This window comes from Botryllus schlosseri, chromosome 16 (assembly GCF_051294905.1).
Source record: "Botryllus schlosseri isolate E-star chromosome 16, Bs_hap1, whole genome shotgun sequence".
NCBI classification, from domain to species: domain Eukaryota; kingdom Metazoa; phylum Chordata; class Ascidiacea; order Stolidobranchia; family Styelidae; genus Botryllus; species Botryllus schlosseri.
This window is the reverse complement of record NC_137251.1, coordinates 17,651,540-17,674,646: the sequence shown is the minus strand read 5'-3', so window position 1 is coordinate 17,674,646 and position 23,107 is coordinate 17,651,540. Positions and strand designations below refer to the sequence as shown.

The 23,107-nt window shown below is 40.9% G+C and overlaps 1 protein-coding gene and 2 non-coding genes across 3 annotated transcripts; all 3 read right to left on the bottom strand.

The window, feature by feature from the left end:
• Nucleotides 1-9,904: 9,904 nt before the first annotated feature.
• Nucleotides 9,905-10,107, bottom strand: LOC145459544 (small nucleolar RNA U3). Its single transcript, XR_013921460.1, has one exon. It is a non-coding gene; the product is annotated as a small nucleolar RNA U3 (small nucleolar RNA).
• A 2,666-nt stretch (nucleotides 10,108-12,773) lies between these two features.
• On the bottom strand, nucleotides 12,774-12,976 carry LOC145459523 (small nucleolar RNA U3). The gene has a single exon (XR_013921443.1). It is a non-coding gene; the product is annotated as a small nucleolar RNA U3 (small nucleolar RNA).
• Nucleotides 12,977-21,136: 8,160 nt separating this feature from the next.
• On the bottom strand, nucleotides 21,137-22,939 carry LOC145458753 (zinc finger BED domain-containing protein 5-like). The gene has a single exon (XM_080337221.1). The coding sequence runs from the start codon at nucleotides 22,937-22,939 to the stop codon at nucleotides 21,137-21,139; it is 1,803 nt and encodes a 600-aa protein (XP_080193347.1).
• Between the last annotated feature and the right edge of the window lie 168 nt (nucleotides 22,940-23,107).

Sequence of the window (23,107 nt, the reverse complement as noted above, 5' to 3'; positions counted from 1 at the left end):
TGCGGAATAAAGATGCATTAACAATGTCGTTAATGTAAATGAGGAAAAAAGTCGGTCCAAGGACTGAGCCTTGTGGGACTCCACAAGTTATATCTCTGGTAGTCGATCTTAATGTCCCCAGTTTAACAAATTGTTTGCGATTTGCCAGGTAGCTTTCAAGTAGAGTTGGAGTTGGAGTTGGGGTTGGAGTTCAAGTAGAGGAGGACATTTGGGCGTTCTCGCATGACATTTTCGATTTCTTGAAAAAGGAGGACAAATCCTCCTAAATGAAGACGTATGGAAACACTAATGTAGGGAAACTTCGACAGTATCATTACTCCCCTGCACTGTACCCATGCTTCAGCAATCAATTTCTTAAGGTAGGCCTATAACAGGGCAGTGTTGAGATCAAGTCACTACCTTCGAGTCACGAGTCATTTCGAGTCATTGCACATTTTGACTCGAGTCAAGTCAAGTCAATTGATTTTCGAAGGTGACTCGAGTCAAGTCAAGTCACTGGATTTTGGAGGTGACTCGAGTCAAGTCGAGTCAAGTCGAGTCAAGTCAGGTCAAGTCACGAGTCAAGTCACAATTCAAGTCAAGTTGCCGTTTTGAAGTATGAGACATGAATACGTCATTGCATTTTGCTAGCTGTCTGAAATACAGATCGAGTGGTCATTGATTCTGAACCGATGAACGAATATAGAGTTAAATATACACGCAAGAAGGTGCTGCATTGCTCACATACACGTAGAAATGTACAACTACGTAACTAATTGCATTGCCTCAGCTTATTGTTACACGCCAAAATAGAGAAACGAATTGATATGATGCAATACATTACCCGTTCACATATTAACATGCTTCGAGCCTGGGCCGATGGTTGGGGAGTATATTATAAAGTATATTCGAATTCAATTTCAATAAAGCAAGAGGTTCGGCTAAGGTGAGAACAGAGAACAGAAATAGATATTTTGCTATTAAATTACTTTACTACTAGTTTACGACAACCAACGTAAGCTGTAAGCTTCGATCACTTCGTTTGCGGTCAATCTATTTGTGAGAGAACAATGGGGAATCAGTAAAAAACACACGATCATTGAATGATTGGTCGATTTCACGGGTTACACCAGAGTTTCGCGAACAATGCGAACATATGGAAGTTTTCCAGTGATTTTTATCGAAACCGATCTTTGATGACTTGAAATTGACTCGTGAATTTTGGTTCCAGTCACGAGTCAATCTCCATTTCTGATACGTCAAGTCAAGTCAAGTCATTCTAACAAAGTGACTCAAGTCAAGTCATGCGTAAAAGGTGACTCGAGTCTGACTCGAGTCAAGTCATGACTCGAGACATCCCAACACTGTATCAGGGGTGGGCAACCTGCGGCCGTAGAAGGAAATTTGTGCGGCCGTGGCACGAAATTTAATTAGTATGTGTTGGCGGCCGTTAACAGGCAAATTGAATTTCTGAATAATTAAATTTTAAATAATCTTGAAATTTTCTTCGCGCTGTGCGCGATTCAATGCTATACTTCATGGTAGCGCCCTTTGCAATCTGACCCCCACAGTACAGACGCGAACTGCAGATAAAAATGATGCGCCCCATATAGAAATACCAAACTTGGAATAGCGTGTCTCCTTACGAAATAAATTTGTTTCTGGTATGTTTCGGCCAGTGATTTCCAACCACGTGTCTCAGAGCCACATGCGGCTCCAAGGTAGCCTTCTTGCGGCTCTGATTGACCTCTAAATATATGCAAAAAAAAGATAGGCTAATTGACGATAGTTGTTGTTTGTTTCCTTGAATAGCTATGGGCAATTTCTGTATATGAATGCTAAAATGAGGGATATTAGCTATGTTTAAAGCCGTCCAAGGCCGCTTCTGAAAACCGGGAAAGAGAATTCTTGCAGACTGGCGCCAAACGCATGGATGAATAGTAACCCGTCAGACAAGAATGTATCTTTGGTTTTGCTGGTCAGAGTGGTCAAGTGGTCATAGACCTTTGGCCTATCGTCTCTGTGAAGAGTAAATTTCGACACTGTTTTACTAACATCAAAATAATGGCTCATAGACAAGTATAAAGGGCAATAATTCCAACATTACTCAGCCTATAATTCCCCGCAAACTTGTGCATAAAGTGCAGGAATATATGAAGACTGAAGAGCTATCATATCACGACACAATAGTACTCTCCAATTTGCTTGTATCAATGCTATAATAACCGATATAGAATCCATAGAAGTCCATGTGCAATATGTGCATCATTTTGAATTTTGAATTTTGAATTTCGAATTTTGGATGTTGAGAGCAGAGGTTGGCTAGCTACCTTTAAATTTTCGTTAGAAGTAGCCTATACTCGAGCGGGGCCTACAATATCGTGGGCCCCGACTCGAGTGTTTTCATGCGACTCCATTCGTACTCTGATGTTTGAAATGCGGTCCCGACCTCCAAAAGGTTGGGAACCACTGGTTCAGGCGATTCCAATATATTTCCGCTATTGCCTATGCCTACCGACAATCCTGATGTCAAGAAATAATAACACGCTACAAAGTGACTAATAACAATTGGTCCACCCGAAGATGCATCATCATGTGCAACTTGCTCCCCTCAATTTCCGAAGACACTGCTTCCATCAACTCCACCAGTGAATCTGATCACATGGGCTGATAAAGGATAAATATTTGATTGCGATATATGAATATAATAATAATAATGACGGAATTCATTTGTGAATCCGAAAATATTTTTTCGCTTCGCGCGACCCGTTTCCCGGTCATTATTCAAAACACGGCTACTCGTGATTTCGGTGTGTATAGTAAGTCGATATGAGAAAGTAGATTAGTCTGGAGTTCAACGGAACTGGACATGATCAGTTTAACATGAATTTGTTTGTTTTATTCACACATACACAGTGGCCCTTATCGCCTATAGCAGTGGTCGGGAACCCAAAGAGCCATATTGACCCAATATTTCCAGTTGTAACTCCCAAAGAGCCATACATGTCAATCGACTGTTACGTCACAATTGAAAATTCATGACGTTTTGCTAGCACAAATATATGGGATTCGTAATGTGTGCCATATTTATCTGCCCACATGCGACATGCGTAGATGGAGCCAAACTACAGCAGCACAGCAGTACACAGCCACTGCAGGGTGATGATACGTCAGTGAAGTGGGGTTAGGAGAGGAAAGTGAGGCAGTGCCTCAGCCCTCACGTGTCGGTGGGGATGAGCGAGGGAGAATTGCGAAACTTTCAATGATTAATTATTCATTGGCATTTTTATCGATGTTCATGAATGATTAGATAATAAACATTTCTATTCAAGAAAATTGCGGAATTTTCATATTTATTGTTCGAAAATGAAGCGAGAAAGGAGAGTTAACGCACAGATGAGGCACAGACGGGCCAAGCCGCACCTGTGATAGCGCAATTCATCGTAAATACCTTAGAATTCCTCATCACTGATATTATTCAAATGAAATTGTCACGCTTATTCTGAAAATCTAAATATTGATCGACTTCTAAAGTATTCGGCGTAACATAACGCTACACACCTACATTTTACGGCGGTCCTAGAAAGCTATACTTACATTACCAATCAAGAACTTGGATAGCTATGGCCTTGTTTTATATTTGAATTTGTAATTGTTAATGTCACTTCCAAGAAAGTTTATTTATCCGCGTAGATCAGGAAGACAATGTGTATTTGAAAACTGCATTGTCCTACAAGCGTCGCGATGTCAAGGTATCAATCAAGGTATCAATTTAGAGGCGCGCGATGACGGGTAGATAAAATTTGCCGGTGGTGTTAGTCTCCGGTCCGACAGCAACCTAAATTTCAGGATTTTGAAATGGGGCCCGAATAATTATTCTCGTTGCAGCATAATCGTGTTTTTGAGAGGCCAAGACACTGACACAATCAGTCCTTTGTCTTTGTAATGTTTCGGACGACTTCCACTCTCGCTCTCTTTCATCATCGGTCTCGTTCGTTTTCCATGCGCCCACTTTGCTGCCGACTAGGGATGGTGTGAACGTGAGGTTCACGTTCGCGTTCTGTGTGTGAACCTCGGAAATTCAGAGGTTCACGTTCACAACAGAACCTTGATAGGTTCTACACTCTGAACCTTTTTCATATATATTTTCAATTTTCACTTCATTATGACATCTTCAGTACAAATTTATTGCATTTCAACTGCGGGCCACTCTGTACATGCCGCTGACAGCAGGAAAAATCAACACAAAACGAATATGCACCTTGACAATCTCAAAAATTTTATTTGCTTTGCTACAAAAGTTCGCTCAAAATATCCAGATTTCCGTTTGTGAATATTTAGCTAATCTCTGCTAAGAGCTCGACTCGCAATCACACAACGTCACGAGCGAAATACACTACATGTAGTCAGCGAATGATGCTTATTCAACCAATCAATCTTGACTTTATATGTTTATTGTATCATAAAAAAAATCGTGCGATTGGGGTGTTGGCTACCGCTGTATAACTTATTAATGGGATAATATCGGTAGCAAGTCTAGAAAAGACAAAAATGCGGCATTGCTACGATATAATTATAGAATGTAAACGTTTACATTCCATCTATAATATAATAGTAGCCTACATCGTATTAGTCTATTGTTACGCCATAAAACAAAGGTGGTTGAAGTAGGAGATGGAGATAGACTAGACTGGATCAGTGCTTATCAATCGGGTGTATCTCGCAACCGAAGTTGTTTCATACTTTTTTTAAAGGGTTTACCAAGCTCTAATGGGGTGTGACAATAAAGGTGTCCTTCCTTTGCTTGAAAAACGCTTGGAACATCTCAGACGCAATGACGGAATCTCAAACTGTTCAATTATAGATAACTAGCCTCCGTAAGTCCGTATGTTAGTTAGCCTATCTATAGTTTAATTTTCCAGCAGGCATTGTCGGCCAAGAAAACAAACCTGAATAGTGCTTTGGCCACAATGGGGAAAACTGTTAATATGATTTTAGTCTCATTAACTGAATCAGTTCCGGCAGATATTACTAGAAGCAGAGAATCAATATGGCGATGTCATGTAGGCCTATATCGGTCATGTTCGCGCAGCAAGAGAGAGAGAGAGAGAGAGTCTTTATTTTCATCGAACCAAAATACATAACAAACGGCAGTGATGGTGGTACAGAAAATATGCGTGCACAGTATTCGGCATTAGATAGGAATGATCGATAAGACCGTGAAGGTTACCTAGTCTGATCACACCAGTCGAGCAGCTATGCTTACACGTATACACGAGTGTATAGAACTGAGAAATGAAATAGCAACTTTCCTCGAAAACACAAATATCGCCGACTCATAATCTTGTAATCGAAAATGGGTATCTCATCTTGCTTTCCTGGTACATTTAACGTCACATCTGAACAAATTGAATTTGCAACTTCAGGGGAAAACAACTAAATACATGAGATGTTGAGGCGCATTCAAAACAAATCTGTGACTCTGGAAATGTCAAAAGTACAAAGAAAATTATGCTCACTTTCCTATACTGGAGGAGTGAAAACCTAATACCAACACTACATTTGTAACTGTGATACGAAATTTAACTACTGAATATTCACCCGCTTTTCCGACATTCCTTCTCTGCAAAATGAAATCTGACTATTCAGTACTCCGTTTAATGTGGACGCCAATACCATTGCCTGAATACTTCAAATAGGCCTTTCTGAAATGCGATGCAGTTGAATTGAATGACAAATTTCATACAAAGAGCATATTGTTGCATGACTTTGACAAAGAGTACGTTCTTGAAATTAGTCTTTATCCCAGCTTGACCAACAATGCAAAAGAAATTGCATCGATTTTTGGAAGCACGGACGCATGTTAAAAATAGTTTTGAACAATGAAATTCACGAAGAGCAAGCTAAGATCACGTATTTCGGACGTCCACTTTGAATAGGGTCTGATTCTTGTTTCATCTGACTTGTTACCAGAAGTTGAAAACCTTTCACAAAGCTAGCTGCGTCAATTGTCACATTTAATCTGTGTTGTTGAAGTGTAAATACATGTATCTTCTGATTGATATGATTGAGATTGCAGCAATGTAGGATAATATACCGAAGTGAGCGTAAAATATAGTACTAGAAAAATTCCGGCCCGCCAAAAAGTTGTACACCCGAAATTTGGCCCGCGACTATTAGCAAAAGGTTGCCGACCCCTGACATACGCTATCACTTCATTGAAAGATAGGGTTGGGATTGGCAATATGACGTCACGTGACGTCATGAGGTTCACGTTCGTGTTCACACAGAACCGTTGAAAAAGGTTCGCGTTCACACGAACCTGAACCTTGCAGAGGTTCACACCATCCCTACTGCCGACTTCTGGCTCGGCTCACCTTCATGTCTGGGTCAGCGATGAGGCGCCCAGAGAAACCTCCGACACGTGGTCATTGGCTTCGCGACGATGGCGCTTAACCAACTGCGCCACTCGCTTCCCCCTTTAACGTGGGTACTTGACGCCCAATTAGTTGATTACGGCTTATGCGCAGGAATACAGCCGTTGGCTACATAAGTAATCGTAATATGGCCGTGAATAGCAAACAGGTTGCCCACCCCTGCCCTATAACATCGGTGATTATTTGAAAAAAAATGTTACAACGAGCCATTGAAAATATGTTAATATCTCCGAGTGATCCGAGATGTATTGAAAGTAAGTACCATAATAAGAGAATGTGCGTAAAATTAAGTTGTCCATCAGTCTGTCGCTGCTTTGTATGGTGTCGCGAGTTTCAATCGCACATCGACCATATTCCATAGCGACATTCTGCCATTGCTGCGATTGTCCAATGATAACAACTAGAAATATTCCGGTGTCGAACACGACTATCAAGTCCTTAACAACACAACATTCTATTAACGGTATGTCGATATACACCTTGCTCGAACGGCATTCAGTTCTAGGATTCATCAAGTGCAAACTTCTTCCATTAGTTTGCTTTTAGTCGAAGAATTTCTGCAATGTAGTAAATGACATTTTAGTAGTAGGCCTAGTATATATATTGGCAAATGCAATGCTCAGGAGTACTGTAACCATGGTCAGGCGCAAAATTTACTCAGCTGTGATTAAAGCATGCATGATTTTTCAGTCTGGGTGTGGGTCTGTTATCTTTTCAAGTGTAAATTATTTGATGGTTACCAATTTAGACAAACTAATGGGGAATTTCAAAATCCTAGGGAATTCGGCGATTTCGAGTCACGCGAGAAGGACGAAATAAGACCAATATTTTCTTCGCATCAAGTGCGATTTCATGTCAATGGTATTTTAGACTTTAGTACAGGTACCATCACCATCCACCATCCACCGCCATCGCCAATCATGGATCGGTCAATGACTACGTTGTGAACGATATATTAGAATATATTGCAGAACTTCAAAATAACAATAAATCAATCACGTTCATCTGGATACCTGGGCATGCTGGTATTCGTGGCAACGAAAAAAACGATGGTACAGAAAAAATCCTATGCTAGTTAACATTGGTAATTTAAAGATACCTTTGAAAGCAATTTTTTCATAATAATGAAGTCGGAGTCAGAGTCAGGGTCATTTTCACAAACTCCGACTCCAGTCAGTATTTTTTTCACGACTCTGACTCCGACTCCAGCCACTATAGTTTGCACGACTCCGACTCCGACTCCACAGCCCTGGGTGAAAATAATATATCTGCACTTGTATATTTGAAACAAACCAAATATTGATTTGATGACAACGTGCACGCGTCAGAACCATTGACGATAATTTATAAGCTGGTCGTCTTCAATGCCAAAATTAGGGATGGGAATCGGTTGACCATATTCTTAGAATTGGATGAAAATTTGAGTCTGTGAACAGCGATCTGCTCATAGATTTGCTGATCGCACTTCTGACTTAACTCCAGGGCTCACAATTCTGACAGCATCATAAAGATGTTACCTTTGAATAGGCTACGCTTTTACAATGTATAAATATTATAAATATAAATACTTCTACACACACATAGAAGGAATCTATCTAACAAACTCGCGAATCGGTTTCTCCAAGTACAGCACTAAAAGCAATAAACTTGCTCATGTTGCCAATCTAAAATCACACTCGTGGTCCGAATTAAGTCATTTACGTTTCAGTTCATTCGATGTTTAGCAATAGAAACTTTCAACATGCATTTGCCTCAAAGTCGGGCTGTGTCGCTATTGCTTTCAATTGAATAAAAAAACTACTGTGGGAATAATATAACTTATCGTTATCATGTTGAAATATATTCGGAAAAAGTTTAATAAAGTACCCACAGGCCACAGTAATTTGATATTTAGTATGCACTTTATCAATATTTTTATTACGTTTCTTGAGGCTTTCGCGGGCCGCACAAAACAGTTTGGCGGGCCGCATGCGGCCCGTAGTTTGCCCACCCCTGGTCTACTCTGTATCACGGTACTATTCGGTGCCGTCCATTTTGACGACCAAACAGCAATATCCTAGGTTTTTGCCAACCAGCGACGGTTAAATTTTGCCAAGCGTTGATCGCCGTCGATCTCTTTTGCAGCCCACTTTGCCCAGTGTATAGGTTGGTCGAAACTTTTTGTCTTCATGTGTCGCGGCGTACAGACTTCTGCACATGTTTTGCTTGTTGGAGTATCCAACACAGTGATCTTGGACATCCACAAACTAACAACAGTAAATCGCGCGAACCGCTAAGAAAATTTTGTTGCAAGTAATTCAACAAATGTCACATACATATTATAAGTTCGCGACCCATACTTTAAGAACCCCTGTTATAATATGTCGTGTGCCTCCTTCTGATACTCTTTAAATCATTTTTCCTCTCGACGTTACAATATGGCATCATCATTAGCGGGGCTGCCAGTAAAACTGCACTTAAGCCGCTACAAAAACTACAACATCAGGTCCTCCGTATCATAGCCAGTGTCCCAAATGGACCAGGAGATGTGTCCAACAAATCACTGCTAAAAAAATTCGGTGTCCTAAACATAAAAGATATGCGGAAACTAGAAATTGCAAAGTATATTTATCGTTTCCCCTGCGGTCACTGCTCCGAAAACTTAAATGACCTCTTTACCTCGGTATCAAAAGTGCCTACATACGACACACGCGCGTCCGCGTCGTCCAACTATCACGTCCAACTATCATGGTTGACAAAAAATATCATATTATAGCTCTATCAAATATGCTGGACCTGAAGTGTGGAGCAGTATCTCGCCGGTTATCCGACAGTCGTCGAGCATGTCCACATTCAAGTCGAAATACAAGCAATTTCTGTTGAACAAATACTAGTCGGCCCTCCCCATTCACCGGACAACGACCTGACACATCGATCTCGCCTTCCGCCACTTGCCACCTGTTTTTATCGCTTGCCATTTTACATTATCTTCTTTTACTTTCATTCAGTGTGCATGCCTCCTCTTTACATCGCCTAGCTACAGGTCGGTGTCTGATCTTAAGACTACTCTTAGTCGTTTCGGCATCTTCCTATCATTCATTGTATTGCAGTCTTGTGATGCTTTGAAGTGATGAAATTTTATGAATAAACTTGAAATATATACATGTGCCCAATCCTTTTCATATCTGTTGCAAAAGTCTGGTTGCCATCGGTGACTGATGAGCCGAATTTACCCCCAAATCATGTATATAAATATGAGTGGTTGTCGGCGAACTGCATGTGGACCTGGTAAATTCAAAACTCCTGCTTGAATTTACGACTTTAGCAGATAGGGATCTGGATTAGCAATTTGGATATTGAGATATTTCAAGAGACATTAATGAAAGCCCAGTCCGTAACTGGATACGCACATTGCACATAAATCATGGTGCGAAAAAAGCTCTGGACTTAGATTTATGGCTCCGCTATGGGATTGATTGTGGATTCAATCAAATTCAGATGGAAAGAAAACCGCTCAGACGACCTCGCAGCCGACCTTTCAAGAAAGAAAGGCGCAATCATCAATCTCGAATTCGGGCAACGCCCACATTCGAGTTCGCTTCATGCTCAGGCCGCGAAGTTCCGTCTCATCATCACGGGGCTCGGATTCGCAATTTTGAACAATCACGATCAAGATACACACTATAGAAATGATCCCTAAAAGTATGATCTTGATTCGATGAGTGCGGTCGAGCGGGCATACTCCAATACTTATATATAGCTTTAACGGTGAACAGCATCTTTCTCTCTCTTTGCTGCGTACATGCGGATCGCTAATTTCAGTGTAGATTCAGAATGTAGGAGATTTCAGAGTGCTCTTGCCAGGGATATCTAGACTGGATATCCCTAGTCTAGATATCCCTGGCTCTTGCGTAGGGGTGGCGATATGAATTATAGCCCAAAGATAATTTCTGGTAAGCGTGTGATTATGAGGTTGAATGATAGACGAACGGGATTACATTCGAGATGACACCCGAAAGACGGACAACCGGAAAATGTAAGTTTTATGCAAGACCAAGGAAACACGTTTGAAAATTTTATTTAGTAGTTCGATTTCAAAACGTCTGTTGTAAATGTGTAAATATTCTAATACCAAAACCAATTGAGTGTACGTAGTGAGGCAAGACACCACCATATTCCAGTGGAGAAGTGTTAGCTTATATTCTTATCCGTGCATATCCACTATCCAGTAGGCGATGGTATGAACATGGTCGTCTTCAATGCCAAAATTAGGGATGGGAATCGGTTGACCATATTCTTAGAATTGGATGAAAATTTGAGTCTGTGAACAGCGATCAGCTCATAGATTTGCTGATCGCACTTCTGACTTAACTCCAGGCCTCACAATTCTGACAGCATCATAAAGATGTTACCTTTGAATAGGCTACGCTTTTACAATGTATAAATATTATAAATATAAATACTTCTACACACACATAGAAGGAATCTATCTAACAAACTCGCGAATCGGTTTCTCCAAGTAACTAAAAGCAATAAACTTGCTCATGTTGCCAATCTAAAATCACACTCGTGGTCCGAATTAAGTCTTTTACGTTTCAGTTCATTCGATGTTTAGCAATAGAAACTTTCAACATGCATTTGCCTCAAAGTTTGACTGTGTCGCTATTGCTTTCAATTGAATAAAAAAATACTGTGGGAATAATATAACTTATCGTTATCATGTTGAAATATATTCGGAAAAAGTTTAATAAAGTACCCGCAGGCCACAGTAATTTGATATTTAGTATGCACTTTATCAATATTTTCATTACGTTTCTTGAGGCTTTCGCGGGCCGCACAAAACAGTTTGGCGGGCCGCATGCGGCCCGTAGTTTGCCCACCCCTGGTCTACTCTGTATCACGGTACTATTCGGTGCCGTCCATTTCGACGACCAAACATCAATATCCTAGGTTTTTGCCAACCAGCGACGGTTAAATTTTGCCAAGCGTTTATCGCCGTCGATCTCTTTTGCAGCTCACTTTGCCTAGTGTATAGGTTGGTCGAAACTTTTTGTCTTCATGTGTCGCGGCGTACAGACTTCTGCACATGTTTTGCTTGTTGGAGTATCCAACACAGTGATCTTGGACATCCACAAACTAACAACAGTAAATCGCGCGAACCGCTAAGAAAATTTTGTTGCAAGTAATTCAACAAATGTCACATACATATTATAAGTTCGCGACCCATACTTTAAGAACCCCTGTTATAATATGTCGTGTGCCTCCTTCTGATACTCTTTAAATCATTTTTCCTCTCGACGTTACAATATGGCATCATCATTAGCGGGGCTGCCAGTAAAACTGCACTTAAGCCGCTACAAAAACTACAACATCAGGTCCTCCGTATCATAGCCAGTGTCCCAAATGGACCAGGATATGTGTCCAACAAATCACTGCTAAAAAAATTCGGTGTCCTAAACATAAAAGATATGCGGAAACTAGAAATTGCAAAGTATATTTATCGGTTCCCCTGCGGTCACTGCTCCGAAAACTTAAATGGCCTCTTTACCTCGGTATCAAAAGTGCATACATACGACACACGCGCGTCCGCGTCGTCCAACTATCACGTCCAACTATCATGGTTGACAAAAAATATCATATTATAGCTCTATCAAATATGCTGGACCTGAAGTGTGGAGCAGTATCTCGCCGGTTATCCGACAGTCGTCGAGCATGTCCACATTCAAGTCGAAATACAAGCAATTTCTGTTGAACAAATACTAGTCGGCCCTCCCCATTCACCGGACAACGACCTGACACATCGATCTCGCCTTCCGCCACTTGCCACCTGTTTTTATCGCTTGCCATTTTACATTATCTTCTTTTACTTTCATTCAGTGTGCATGCCTCCTCTTTACATCGCCTAGCTACAGGTCGGTGTCTGATCTTAAGACTACTCTTAGTCGTTTCGGCATCTTCCTATCATTCATTGTATTGCAGTCTTGTGATGCTTTGAAGTGATGAAATTTGATGAATAAACTTGAAATATATACATGTGCCCAATCCTTTTCATATCTGTTGCAAAAGTCTGGTTGCCACCGGTGACTGATGAGCCGAATTTACCCCCAAATCATGTATATAAATATGAGTGGTTGTCGGCGAACTGCATGTGGACCTGGTAAATTCAAAACTCCTGCTTGAATTTACGACTTTAGCAGATAGGGATCTGGATTAGCAATTTGGATATTGAGATATTTCAAGAGACATTAATGAATGCCCAGTCCGTACCTGGATACGCACATTGCACATAAATCATGGTGCGAAAAAAGCTCTGGACTTAGATTCATGGCTTCGCTATGGGATTGATTGTGGATTCAAACAAATTCAGATGGAAAGAAAACCGCTCAGACGACCTCGCAGCCGACCTTTCAAGAAAGAAAGGCGCAATCATCAATCACGAATTCGGGCAACGCCCACATTCGAGTTCGCTTCATGCTCAGGCCGCGAAGTTCCGTCTCATCATCACGGGGCTCGGATTCGCAATTTTGAACAATCACGATCAAGATACACACTATAGAAATGATCCCTAAAAGTATGATCTTGATTTGATGAGTGCGGTCGCGCGGGCATACTCCAATACTTATATATAGCTTTAACGGTGAACAGCATCTTTCTCTCTCTTTGCTGCGTACATGCGGATCGCTAATTTCAGTGTAGATTCAGAATGTAGGAGATTTCAGAGTGCTCTTGCCTGGGATATCTAGACTAGATATCCCTAGTCTAGATATCTCTGGCTCTTGCGTAGGGGTGGCGATATGAATTATAGCCCAAAGATAATTTCTGGTAAGCGTGTGATTATACGGTTGAATGATAGACGAACGGGATTACATTCGAGATGACACCCGAAAGACGGACAACCGGAAAATGTAAGTTTTATGCAAGACTAAGGAAACACGTTTGAAAATTTTATTTAGTAGTTCGATTTCAAAACGTCTGTTGTAAATGTGTAAATATTCTAATACCAAAACCAATTGAGTGTACGTAGTGAGGCAAGACACCACCATATTCCAGTGGAGAAGTGTTAGCTTATATTCTTATCCGTGCATATCCACTATCCAGTAGGCGATGGTATGAAGATGAACGTGAGGTACACGTTCGCGTTCTGTGTGTGAACCTCTGGAATCTAGAGGTTCACGTTCACAAACGAGCCTTGGTAGGTTCAGCACTGTGAACCTTTTTCATATGTTACAATTTTTCACGTCATCATAACATCTTTGGTTGAAGTTCTTTGCATTTCAACTCCGGTCCACTATGGCTCTGGCAGCATAAAAAAATCAACAGTAAACGAGCATGTACCTTGACAATCTCCAAGATTTTACCTGCTTTGTCACAAAAGTTTGCTCGAAATATTCAGATTCTGTTTGTGAATAGATTTAGTGAATCTCTGCTGTAAGCTTGACCCAGGGTTGTAATGACTCGAGTCATGACTCGACTCGAGTCAGAATCGAGTCACGATTTTTTTGTGACTCGACTTGACTCGAGTCATTTTCTTGAAATGGGAAAATGACTCGACTCGAGTCAATATTTGGATTGACTCCACTTGTACTCGAGTCATTACGCATGACTCGGTCCAAGTCATTGACTCGGCTTATTTTATATGACCTAAAGACGAAGAAATTTGCGAATGGTAATGGCTAGATCAACGCATCTGACGAATTCTGCCGACATCGCTATTTGTCATCACTGCTTTCGTTGCACTCGTCTGATATCAGATATGCCGCCGTAAAAACAACAGGCAATGGTACATAGTAGCAATGCAATGTTCAAAATCATCCAGCAAGGATATCTAGAACTTCTAGATCAGAGGTCTCAAACACGCGGCCCGCGGGCCGCATGCGGCCCTCGAGAACATTTTGTGCGGCCCGCGAAGGCATTTTTCAATTTCAAGTATTCGACAATATATTCTAGTGTCATATATCTTTTTTCAGATTTAGGAACTTAAAGTTCACTCTAAAACTACTACAAAAACCTGAAATCTCAACAAACTTCACTATCACATCACTTCCTAAAATCTACCATGCAGTGGAAGATCGCTATTACGTCACATTTCAGGTTCATGATGACAAAACATGAACCGTTGATGATTCGTGACTGAAAATTGTGATTTTGTTTGGTGCGACCTTTCGTCAAATTACTCGATTTTGGATTGACTGAGTGATAAACTAAAAATGACTCGAGTTGAGTAGGGTCGAACGTTAAAATCAGAAAAGGACTTGACTCTCGGAAAAGTGACATGGCAATCCTACGGACGCAAAAATCTAGGAAGCTGTCGTGTGGAATAGTAGGGTTGCGTAGGGTATATAGAATATAGAAATCTAATCAGGTCTGTAGGAAACCATTGGCATTCTGTGGCCCCCGTGACGTATATTTACATCCTGGATGTTGTTTGTGCTCTCTGTCCATGTTATAATCGGTGGCGAGTAAGGTAGTGGTACGCTCCACAGCTGCAACACCAATGGATTCCTCCGCGATCAGTCATTTCTATTGCAGGGGTTCCTAACCAGGGGTCCGTATCCCCTTGGTGGTACAAAGAACCGTAGGGGGTACCAGATGCATTGTGGAAATTGGCCACAAGCTGTGGAATATTTTCTGGGCTAATTTATTCACCTGGAAAATATTCTTCGCGCTACGCGCGGTTTTATGTGAATGGGCTTTCTGATTGTCATAGGTCCGATCAGAAATTGTGTTGAAAATCGACAGGGGGCACTGGAAATCTAATTGAAAGTACAAGGGGTACGATCGCTAAAACAGTTAAAAAACAATGCTATTACTATGGATCAATGAATGGTTATTATATTTAAGTTGTAATTGATCTGTTCCAATATTAATCGAAGAAAACTTAACGCTGGTTTAATTTGACTTTGGCAATAACAGTAACAATGGCCTATACTTATCACGAGTATATCAGAAACCCCGATTAGGCTACACCGCTCACATGCTCTGATATCAGATCAATCTTTAGTGAATTCTAAAATATTCTACATAAAATTGTGGCATTTCAAAGGTCCAATAGCTGCAATATTACAACTCCACAGCTTTTACGATATCATGATGCGTCCTCTCGCATGATGTCTAAACTCATTATTTCTAACAAATTATGCCCGGCACAAAAACTATTTTAATAGTAAATTGCATTTTCTCGATGGTTGTGGAATGCCTGTCTGCAAGGTGCCGTTAAATAAGGCCTAGTTGGATATTATAGATTGAATACCCCTATTTATTGATGCTGCGGCCCGCGGGTCATCACAAATTAGGAAATTGGCCCGCGAGCACATTTGAGTTTGAGACCTCTGTAATCTAGATATCCCTGTCATCCAGTGATGAGGAGATAACAAATCCTCCGCAATCAAAGCACTCAAGACTTTTCAATTATACAAGCAAATAATCGAAGCAAAGTTAAATTAGAGCCAATGCGATGACTCGGATGGTCAAGTATTGGAAGAGACTGATAAGCTCATGTGTATATTTGAAGGCGATGATTCTTTGCATTTTAGGGCGACTAGAAAGAATATCTAATGCTTGTCAATTCCTTCACCTAGTGCACCAGTGCAACGTGTATTCAGTAAATGTGTATTAATTCTAAGGCCATGCCGATTTAATATATCTGAGGATCTCCTTTGCACTTTGGTAATTTTGAAGTGTAACTCATCATTGATTTGATGTGCCGTCTGTGAAAACACACAACGCCCTCTGTCCATTTGACGTTTTGTTAGGTATGTGCATTGTGCATGTGAGTAATAATGAATGGCTAATGTTGTGTGATGTTTCTACAACAGGGCTGTTCAAAAATAACTTCTGTTTCATTTTACTGGATGGCTACTTGATAAAATTATTAGGTTGCATTAAAAGAATACCGTATCTTGCTAAATTTTAAAAAGTAGAATCAATAATATGCGAGGAGAAAATTTTGGATTTGAATATTAATAGAGTATTTTTTGCGAGAAATTCTTTCATATAATATAACTATATAGGCTACTAGTGGTAAGCCCACTATTTTTTCATATCCAAAATATCCTACTCTAATAACTTCGCTTCTTCCAATTGGATTTGAGCCAAATTTGCTATGAATCATATTTTCACACACTCTAACAATATCATGATATAGCCGGTAAAATTCAAAAATCTCTATTCGTAATTAATCCAAAATTTTCTCTCATAGCATTGATTTCTACCGGTTGAGATTGTGCCAAATTTGAGTTTTTTAGGCAATCTAACAATTTTAAAAAGTAGACAGAAAATTTCAATTTTTTTTTAACAGCCCCGTTGTAAAATTGATTCTCCAATGCTGTAACTGCGATATAGTCTTTAATGCAATTGAGAAAGCCTTTAGTAATATCAAAAGATATATGTTCTTTTGTCACTGCACATTGCTGCATGCACACTTTTACAGCATGCTGGCCTGGTGAAAATACCTCTACAATGTAGAGGTATTTTCACCAGGCCAGCATGCTGTAAAAGTGTGCATGTAGAGTATGTAGAGTCTACATAAACGTGCATATGTTGATTTTCTATCAGCTGATACGTAGATCTGAATTCGTTGGTTCTCCATCAGCTATTTGTGAGCCGACGTCGATGTGCTCGTAAAAAATAACTGAGTGCTTGTATCTGTGATGTATCAGACTAACAGGACAGATATTTGATTAGTGAAGTTAGCATATTGGGGGTCTCATCTATCTGTGGCATCGGTAAATGAGGTCAGGAACTGTCCGTTATCTGCCTATAAATAAACATGTGCCAATACTCTGATAGGGACAAAATAAGCATGTTTGGCAAGCAAGGAATTCGTTAGTTGAATTCATTAGTTGAACACGACTTCAATGCTGTGACTTGGACTCGGACTCGAGTCATAACACTATGACTCGGACTTGACCCTTTAAACGGTGACTTGGACTCGGACTCGACTCGGTGATGAATTGAAAATGACTCGACTTGACTCGAGTCAAAACCGCAAAAGTAAGATTGACTCGTGACTCGGAACCATGTGACTTGGTTACAACCCTGGCTTGACCCGTAATCACACAACATCAAGACCGAAATACGCTACATGTAGGTAGTCAGCGATTGAGACTATATTTTTATTGCTCCAGTTGATACATTTGGCGATGTTTAAAAGTCAGTATGTACTTCAGCATTGTGGCATTATGTGGCCCCCGAGTCGTCGCTAGGTATCGTGTACGTACATCTCTGCATACTAAATTGATATGGGCTTTTTTTGTCGCCGCAGTGATGTGGAGGAAGAGCGCTGAGGAGACCAGATAAAACCGGTCCGCCGCGGAGTAGCATTCGCCATTCGCTGCCGGCCATTCTCCGGACTTGCTTTGAAATACTCCGTCAGAACATGACGCGGCAAAGGTGGCCGGATAAGCTTTCGATACTTTTAATGCTGATATTACCATAAGTGACTGTGCTAAAAAGCTCATTCAATTCGTATTTGTTTGATTATAGATAACTAACCTACGGTTAGATGCGCATCACGTGATTCACGGTCGAGTGATGCTACAGGTGCAGATTTGTTGTCGCTTCATAGCATGACACCATAGTGTCCTATATGGTGTCGACACAAGCAAATCTTACGGCTCAGTGAAATTGTGTCACGTCACAATTTCCATTTGGCTACAGGCAATTTGACGGTCATTTTTGACCGGCTTGCCGAGCATTAAATTTGGTGAAATGGGTATCAATCGAAAGCTGACTCTGCACTGATTACGAAAATATAAATTTTATTCCACTCCCGGCCCTGGAACTCCCACAATCAGCCTCGAATTTTTCATTGTTATGGAGATTGGCATTGGGACGCAACAATGCTGTCTGGCGAAACGAGAGAGTAGTTCCAGAGAAAAAGAGTCAGAAAGCATTGATGCGTCCCAATGCCAACCTCCATAACAATGAAAAATTCGAAGCTGATTGTGGGGTTCCAGGGTCGCGAGCGGAATAAAATTTATATTTTCGTCATCAGTGCAGAGTCAGCTTTCGATTGATACCCGTTTTACCAAATTTAATGCTCGGAAGGCCGGTCAAAAATGACCGTCAAATTGCCTGTAGCCAAATGGAAATTGTGACGTGATACAATTTCACTGAGCCGTGAGATTTGCTTGTGTCGACACCATATAGGACACAATGATGAAACTATAAAATGTAAACGTTCTATAATAAAACCATAGTGTCGTATGTCCATATGTCCATCAAATATGCCGGACCTGATGTGTGGAACAGTATCCCGCCGGCCATCCGACAGTCGACGAGCATGTCCACATTCAAGTCGAAATACAAGCAATTACTACTAAATAAATACAGTCCATCCTCAAGATTACCGGACCACGACTGACCTATCGATCTCGCTTCCCATGACATGCCGCCCTATTTCTCGTCGCATTCTTTTTCTATACCATCTTCTTTACTTTCATTCAGTGTGCATGCCTCCTCTTTACATCGCCTAGACCAAAGTGGGTGTCAGATTCCATAGACTACTCCTTGCCGCTTCGACATCTTCCTGTCTTTTCATTGTATCGCATTTTTGTGGTGTATTGAACTGATAAAATTGCTAATAAACCAATGATGATGATGATGAAACAGCAACGTAATTGCTAATCCCATAGATGACGACCCGAGCGCTCAAATTTATCAACTTTGATATTATCCGAAAGCTACAGTCGCACTGATTCTGATAATATACATTAAATTTTCATCAAGGCGATGGAACCACCCCGAAATAGCTTTCAAAGTCAGAAAATCGGTAGGTTATTTATCTATAGTTTGATACGGTGATTTTTGACGTTTAGAAACTAATGCTCACTTCTAAATGTACACAAACAACATCCGGACTCGATGTGCACGCCATTTTGTAAAATCTGTACGTAACCCAACTTTGTTCTATGAATAGCTGTGCGAGATTGCGCCATTTGCATAGTTAGCAACGATCAGGGGACCAATTTTTTTCAATTAGTGCATGTGCTAGCTGACGTGTCCTTATGTGGGGGCAATAAAGAGGAGCGACGGTAGCTTATGTCTATTTCAAATGTAGAATACGACTGTCAGTTGTGATTATCAAGATAGGTACGATAACGCCAGGCTGCATCATTGCATGGAACTCGTAGTTTTCAAGTTTTGGAGTAGGCTCTCTTGATGTAGCATATATAGGTCTACTTGAATAACTAAAAATGTTATATATTACACATTACAGTCGGCACTGGGTATGGGTATTATGCTAAAGGTGTGACTGTGTTGTCGAACGTTATGCCGATTTTATATAATTGACAATCTGATTTCTTGCATATTCAATGTACAACCGATGAATGTTGACAAAAAAGAGACTCGATTCTTGACTCATCCCAGCTCGCAAAAAGGTGAATTAGATCAAATATGGAAAATTTGATTCATATTACTAAACTACTTTTCACCTGCAACTATTGAGTATAGACAAAAATCAGTATTACAGTATCAAAAACCTGTTGAAGGGGAGTTGATTCAAATAATTTTTTGAACCACTGCTCTAGTAGCCTATTGCAAACTGTGTCTGGTCAGTCTGGGTGTGACAGTCTGTCAGTCTGAGCCATTGTAGATTTTACGTCAAGTGTTATTACTAGGGCCATTTAAAGTCATTAAAGTCATATTTTTTTCAATGCATCAGTAAGTCGTGAAATCAATTTTAACGCAAAAACCGCATCCATATGGGGTATATTAAGAAAGTTATAAAGTCATATAAAGTCATATTTTCCTGGTTAGGTCATATTTGAGTTATAAAGTCATATTGTTGTATACTTTAAATAAAAAGTGCCAATTGAAGCAATTACGCACTAATTAAGTAGGGCAATTTCTGATCGAGCGAAGGCAAACTGTAAGGTTAGCCTACATAACATTACAGTCGCAGACCTATGAGGTCACACATTGCATTATGAGGTCACACATTGCATTGTGTTGCTACACAATCTGTTTTACTTCTGTGCACTGAAGTGGGACGTCATTTGAAGTTATGGAGCTACAAAGACTAGACATTTCACCAGCGCTGTATGCAAAACTGCAGAAGTGTCAACCAACATCAGCGTCTGTGGATCGCTCATTTTCCTTACTAAAGTCATTTTTACGTCCAAATCGTAACTTTAAAGACTCCAACATTCCACACTACACGAAACTGTACTACAAATGTGGTTTAAACTAAAAATAGATGTGTATTATTGTTATGTTGTTCATGTTTTACTCGTCAGTTCCATGAGTGACGTTGGTTACATGAAAAAATACACGATTTTCGCATAAAGTCATATAAAGTCGTATTTTCCCAAAAATAAAGTCATATAATTTATTTTTTAAGGTCATATAAAAATGGCCCTAGTTATTACTTCTTACAGTCATGGTATGATCTAGTTTGATTTGATTGATGCCTCTAACAGGCTATACATTAACACAGTGGTTCCCAACCTTTTTCTCCCCGTTACCCAAAACCAGACTTTCCAGACAGGTTTTTACCCCCCTCTTCCATCAAAACCACGTTTCATCACTAAACACTCAAAAACGATCGTCCAGTCCAGGATGGGAGTTTTACCTGAGGGAGAGACCGACCTGAGAAAAAGCGACATCAAGTTTGAAAGAGAAATAAATTGGTTTATCAGTGGAAAAAGGCTGCAGACGTTCGTTGCCAAGGAACAAATGCAAGCAAGGGATAGCAAACACCAAGACAACTGTCGTGGAATGACAAAGATAATATTCAATCAGTGCGAAGGTTGAGCTTGCATATCTACCACTAGCTTTGCAATTCTGGGTTTGGTTGTACTGAGGGCAATTCTTGCGTCGTTTTCGACATCCAGGCGATTCCGCTTTTTGGTTTTCAACCCTACAATGGTCGAAAATCCTTGTTCGCAACGATATGATGTCGAAAAGGAGATGAGAACATTCAATGCCCGTGTGGCCAATGTTGGTGCATCCTGAAGTCTTTCTATCCAGAATGCATCCAAATTCTTTTCTTTGAAATCAATTTTCAAGGCCTCACTCATTCTGAGGGCGATGAATTCCTCCTTGGCGGGAAAGTCATCGTCGTCCACTTGGCTGTCAAGACACCTGAACGGTTCAGTTAGCCATCCCATGTTAGTGGTGTCCAAATCCGGAAAATATTCTTCCATTTTCTCGACTAGCTGTCCCAAGTGGTCAGCTATGTTCCCTTTCAACGCCTCTGTGAAGTCGGGTTCATTCTCTGTCTCCAGGCCTTCGAGATACATGTCGAGCGTTGGAAACTGTGCCAGTACACCTCTGTTGACCCGCTTAATCCACAACTTCATCTTCGCGATAAATGCTGCTACAGCTTCTTTCGAGTGGATCACAGTCACACACTTGCCTTGAATTGACAGATTCCCTTTGTTCAACTCAACAAAAATATCGGCCAGGTAGCCAAGCTGGGCAATCCAATGGGGGTCTGAAAAGTATTCGGCCAAGCCCGACTTCTTTTCTATCAAGAAAATCTCAACAGCCTCACGAAGTTCAAACAAACGGGTGATCACTTTGCCACGAGATAGCCATCGCACCTCTGTGTGGTACAGTAATGCCTCATATTTTTGCCCCATCTCCTTGCACAGTTCCTTGAAAAGACGACTGTTCAACTCCTTCGCTTTTATGAAGTTTACAACCTTCACTGCTTGGTCGAACACTATTTTCAAGCTCTCCGGCAGAGATTTGGACGCAAGCGAGTAGCGGTGCAGTGCGCAATGATCCACATGAATGTCCGAGTTTTCCCGCTGCACAAAGCCCCTGAAACCGCGGTTTCCACCCATCATAGCGGGACAGCCGTCAACAGAGATTTGCTGCACATTGTTCCACTCCAAACCGTGCATGCCCAAGAAATCGTTCACAAGGTTGAAGATATCTTCTCCTTTCGTTGTTGTCTTCAAGTTCTTGGCAAGCAAAAATTCCTCCTTGACAGAGTACTCGTGAATGTATCGAACGTATCCGAGTAAAACTGCGCAGCTGCTTACATCCGTGGATTCATCGAACTGGAGAGAAAACATTTTGTGAGGACTTGCCTTCACTTCGGCAACGACTTGGGCAAGGATGTCAGCTGCAAGATCATCAACCCTTCTTCGAATTGTGGTGTTCGAGACTGATACTCCTTCCAGCTTCTTGGCCTGATCTTCCCCACACATTTTGGAAACGATCAACTTGGTACAAGGCATAATAAGGTCTTCTGCGATTGTGTGGTTCTTGGAACTTTTTGCAATTCGGTATGCCACCTCGTACGAAACTTCAACAGCGGCCGTTAGCTTCTCCGAAGCCATGCCACCTGATCCAAATTGAATGCCTCGAAGTTGCTTCGATTTGCCCTCAAAGTATCCTCGACTCTTTCCGGCCAGTAGCGGATGACGCTTCATGAGGTGCTCGTTCAGTTTTGACGGCTTTAGGCTTTCGTTGGTCAAAACTTTGAGACAAATGACACACTGTGGTCGATCGTCACCATTCAGTTGTGGTGTGTTTACAAAGCCGTGATTCAAAAACGCCTCTGCATAATGTCGCTTCTTGCCCGGCATAATGACAGTTCTTCTGAGGAGCGTAAAAAGCGGATGATTAGAGTGCATCAAATGCTAAGGTGAAGTAATGTGGTAATAAGGAACTTTTATCACACAAAGAATAAAATCTCTAACAAACTCAATTATAAACTGACCTATGAGCTATGAGAGCAGTCACGGAGGAAAAAA

Excerpts from the sequence above, each read along its gene's own strand:
- LOC145458753 (XM_080337221.1), bottom strand. The coding sequence starts at position 22,939 with ATGCCGGGCAAGAAGCGACATTATGCAGAGGCGTTTTTGAATCACGGC.